The sequence below is a fragment of the Hippopotamus amphibius genome, chromosome 2, assembly GCF_030028045.1.
Source record: "Hippopotamus amphibius kiboko isolate mHipAmp2 chromosome 2, mHipAmp2.hap2, whole genome shotgun sequence".
In the NCBI taxonomy this organism is placed as follows: domain Eukaryota; kingdom Metazoa; phylum Chordata; class Mammalia; order Artiodactyla; family Hippopotamidae; genus Hippopotamus; species Hippopotamus amphibius.
The window spans coordinates 82,498,310-82,503,094 of record NC_080187.1 but is presented as its reverse complement, the minus strand read 5'-3'; the positions used below and the strand labels follow the sequence as shown (position 1 = coordinate 82,503,094).

Genomic DNA, 4,785 nt, shown 5'->3' with positions numbered 1-4,785 from the left:
TAAATAGGGAACCCTTTCCTTTCCATTTTCTGAATGTAAGTTTCTACTTCTGTTTTTGCTTTTCATTTTGCACTCTCCAAGTGGCTTAGGGCAGCATTTCTCAACCATTTTTTTCCATTATTGCCTCTTCTCCTACCCACAGAACCTTTCTAGATATTTTTCCTACTTGCCCCCCACCATGAAATTTTGATAACTCAGATATCCTCTGTATCTATTTTTGTACTCCATGTGTATCTTTACTTTATACATTGAAAAAGAAAGTGCAAATGTTAATCTTTCTATTTAGTGCAGGCTTAAGAATTATATAAAATTTTAAGGTTTAATTTAAATGTAAAAGCTATTGAATTTTAATTTAACTTTATAACTAAGTTTTCAGAGTAACTTTAATGTAATATATTTACTTATATAAGTAAGAATGTATCACATTACATATTCAAATAAAATTAAATACTTTATAATAATACTAATGTAGAGACATACTTAAAAATCATTCAAAGCTGCTCAGAATCATTGAAAAACTTAAATTATTTCTTTAAAATTTATTTTTGGGTATTTAACTTTTAATTTTGCTTCATATCAGAAAATAATTCTTAATTTCACTGCCAGCTAGATATTCATCTAGATATTGTAAATATTTTTACTGTTTAGCACTTGCCATAATTATGGATGTGTTGAACAACTTTAGTAGAATTACATAATAAAATATAATATTTTTTGTATTTTATTTACAAATACAATTTTCTCTTTGTACGTCATTTCCCAAGCCCAAATCTCACGGAGGCTCAAACATAAGCAACATCCACAAGACAGCCAATGGCTGCTCATAAGTAAGTAAAGGCCACCTCTCACAATATGACTTTGAGATCAAGAAAATGATGGAGGGCAAGCCCTCCAAAGAACCATTGAGTCACCATAGGTCCTAACACTGATTTGTATACAGTTTGTTTAGCTTCCGTGAACTCAGTGTCAATGCTTCTCTTGTATATAATACACAAGAGACCCCAAAGACAAAGAAATGAATGCAAAGGAATAAGATTCTGTGGTATCAGGTTGAGTTTTGGAGCACCACACACCATTGTGATAGCAATATTTGCTCCTACTCCTAAAAACTATGTCTGAATCCGTGGAAGCAGTATCATCCCTAATGAGAATGCATGATTAGCAGTCATCACCAATTTGAGTCTTTCTCTGTATTTTTGCATCAAATTTCAAATTTCCCAAAGACTGTCCAAGGTCCCAATACAAGTCTGTTCTTTTCAAACAAAGGGAAACCATCTTTGTAATTAATTCAGAACTGCATAAAAATTGACTATTTCATGGGAAGGATTAACTTTCATCTCTGATCCTGAATTCTTTTTATTTTACAGTGGATTTTATGTTGCCTCAGGCCTCTACGTTCTGAAATTCAAACAGTAGGTATGTGAGCATCTTTGGCACATCAGCTCTTTAGCAACTGGACTCTGTCTTACTCTCTGTGATATCCTCAGCACCAGGCCCAGTGTAATCGATCAACTGGTAATTTTAACTAAAGCAATTTCTCAGATGTTCTCCTCCTATTCGAAGGCAGTTATGAATAACCAAACTATTTTGCTCCATCGCAACCATATTTGCTGGGATTATAACAGACAATGGCTAATATCTTCACTCTACTCCTACTGGTATCAGTCATGTCTACTGAGTTTATTGCTAAAAGCACTAGGATTCTCTTTCCTTTAAGATGCATATGGCTCTGGGGATTGTAAGAGCAGCACAATTTTCAGCCTTTTCCTAGCACTGTATTGAATGCAGGAGGATGGCCTTGTCTCTAATTTGCCCTCTAGTAGGCCAGGATAGAAAAGAACTAGCCTGGTGTCATATACACATATTCGGTAGCTATGATGTGAGAGGACAGTAATCTACAGAGACTTTATAAATTCTTCATGGTTCTACAAGGGAAGTTAGAATGGAATATTGTGTGAGATATTTTTTGAAGATGGTTTGCAGGAATATTTTCTTCGAGTCTGCATTTCCAATATTTAGAAGATCCGGATGAGAATCACGAGCCTGGACACAAATGGAAGAGTCGCTCTCCACCTTTTCTTCAGTCATCCTCAAGCACTTGCAAGGAGCTGTCTGATCATACTCCTCTTGGCTCCCTCAGGTAATAAGGAAACAACTTCTAATGTGTCTACACCTGTGGATATTTTCCTCATAGGCGATGCCTTTGGCCATCAACTTGAATGCTTCTTTCAAACAGCCCACGATGCTGTGAACTCTGAGTGGCACCCATGTCATCTTCCCCAAGCTTTGGAATAAGAATTTGGGTCTGATCGTGGTTTGATTTGGTTTGGTTTAATTTTCTTCTCTTTATTCCAGCAAGTGAACAATAAAAATACATGAAATCATAATATCACTGTCTGAAAATAAACATCCAAATTTGACTGTTTTCTTTCTTTTCAGGCAGAACTAGAGGATGAGATTTTTTTAAACATTTTATTTTATACTGGAGCATATTTGATTAACAATGCTGTGCTAGCCTCACATGTACAGCAAAGTGATTCAACCACACACACACATGGATCCATTCCTTCTCAGACTCCCCTCCCATCTAGGTTGCCACGTAATAGTGAGCAGAGTTCCCTGTGCTACACAGTAGGTCCCTGTTGGCCATCCATCCCAAATATAGCAGTGTGTACATGTCAATCCCAAACTCCCCAGTTATCCCTTTCCCCACCCCCACTTCCCCCCCGGTAACCATAAGTACCTTCTGTAAGTCTGTGAGTCTGTTTCTGTTTTGTCAGTAAATTTGTATCATTTTTTAAATTGGAATATAATTGCTTTACACTCTTGTGCCAGTTTTTGAGGTACACCAAAGTCAATCAGTTGTATTTATACACGTATCCCCATATTCCCTCCCTCCCTCGACTCCCCCCCCCACTTCCGGTCCAGGCCCCTAAGGCATCATCCATCATCGAGTTGATCTCCCTTTGTTATACAGCAACCTCCCACTGACTATCTATTTTACAGTTGGTAGTATATATATGTCTCTGCTACTCTCTCACTTCCTCCCAGCTTCCCCTTCACCCCCCCCAAGCTCGTGTCTTTGTATCATTTTTTTAAGATTCTGTATATAAGCAATATCATATGATATTTCTCTTACTCTGTGGGTTAGATTGTTTTTTAATGAAGTGCATGGAGGCAAGAACATTCCTTGTTCCCCTCCACCCCACCCAGAACTTCATTAGGACAAATAGTGTAAAAATGAAAAGTGGTCCTATGCACTGAACTTATCTCCTCATCTATTAATCATCCAATAATTTCCCAACTTCTTTGCCATGAGATTCCCATGAGGATAAATCCAGGTTATGTAATGTGAGCAGAAGTGCTCTTGCCCTGTATAGTCCTGGCCCTTGAAAAACTCCCACGTGATCCACCAGACTTTCGTCCTTTACCACCAAGTGGAATAGACTCAAGAACTACAGACAAATTTGGAGTCACATGTTGATGATGGAAAAATGCACAAAACAGGGGCTACCCATGTCCCTGAATCACTCTTTTGAGGAGACCAAACCAGAACACCCATCTGATCAGGAATGCCTGCATTGTGCTCTTATACCAGGGAAAGATAAACTCTATTATGATCAAATTCCTGACAGCTTTCTGTTTACCTGTTACAGCAGCTGGCATTAAGCTAACTCAGAAATCTCTCTAACACCATACTTTATGAAATACCTTTCTATAAAGAAAGAAACTTCATACATTGAAAATGGCAAATACCCTCTCCCAAAAGTTAAAGTGAGCTCTTAAATTACTTTATGAAATTATTTATAGAAGAAAAGAGATTGTGTTCTTCTGTCAAAACATTTTTTTTTAAATCTCGATTTTTATTTCAGACATTTTCCAGCTTGTGAGGAAACATAAGTCAAGATTGTTTTGGAGTGCTAAGCACACACTAATGTATTTGAATAGAAAGTGTCACGAGTATAAAAATATTCTTTATTTGTTGACATTTCTTTGAGGATTCTTATATGAGGGAAAGGCACCTTTTAATTTCCACTCTGACAACCTCCCAGGCACAGGGGCTGTATTCCCTGTCCTCCAGGTAGAGATGGATTCCGTGGAAATACTTCCAGGCAGCATGTCCCAAATCAGGACAATCTAGATTGTCCCCTTCCATTTTCTCCAGTTGTTTCAGGCTCTGATCAAGGCTGGAGAGTAGTTTATCGAGGAGGGTGCTGTTCCAAGCAGCGCGGCTGTCCTCCGTGGTGAAGAGGTTGAAAATCTGCTGGAGCATCAGAGAGTGGTAACAGAGGCCTTGAGTCATGTGGATTTGGGTGATATTCTCTCTTTTCCAAGGAAATTTGAAGTCGGCTCTGTCCTTTAGGCACGACGGAGTGCGGATCCTTTGCATCTGTTTCAAAAGTGCGAAGATTTCATTGCTTTTCCAGCAATGGATCCAAGGCAAGTTGCAGCCAAGACAGCAAGCAGGGATGGAGCAGAGCATCACTCCTGCTACTAGCAAATACATCTGGGCCATTGAGAATTTGAGTGATTCACTAGAGGGCCGCGAGGGGGCGCGCAGGCACGCCCAACAGGGGGACGTTCCCTGGAACGGTGGATGGTGTGCTTCCCTAGGTGGCCGGTAGAGGGCGCAGGGTCGGTTTGTGAAGCGCCGGCTATTCAGAGTGTGCTGTTTCAGCGGCTCCAGAGACAGCGGCTGCTTTAATACTCTAGAGCTTTAATACTCTAGTGCTTTAATACTCTAGTGCTTTGTCTACCTTCGTTTTCTCGGTGCTGAGGGCTGAA

The 4,785-nt window shown here is 39.3% G+C and overlaps 1 protein-coding gene across 1 annotated transcript; it reads right to left on the bottom strand.

The window, feature by feature from the left end:
• Positions 1-4,003: 4,003 nt before the first annotated feature.
• LOC130846492 (interferon alpha-7-like) lies at positions 4,004-4,516 on the bottom strand. Its single transcript, XM_057724773.1, has one exon. The coding sequence runs from the start codon at positions 4,514-4,516 to the stop codon at positions 4,004-4,006; it is 513 nt and encodes a 170-aa protein (XP_057580756.1).
• Positions 4,517-4,785: the final 269 nt, after the last annotated feature.

Bases quoted from the DNA above. Each gene is read 5' to 3' on its own strand.
- LOC130846492 (XM_057724773.1), bottom strand. From the start codon at position 4,516: ATGGCCCAGATGTATTTGCTAGTAGCAGGAGTGATGCTCTGCTCCATC.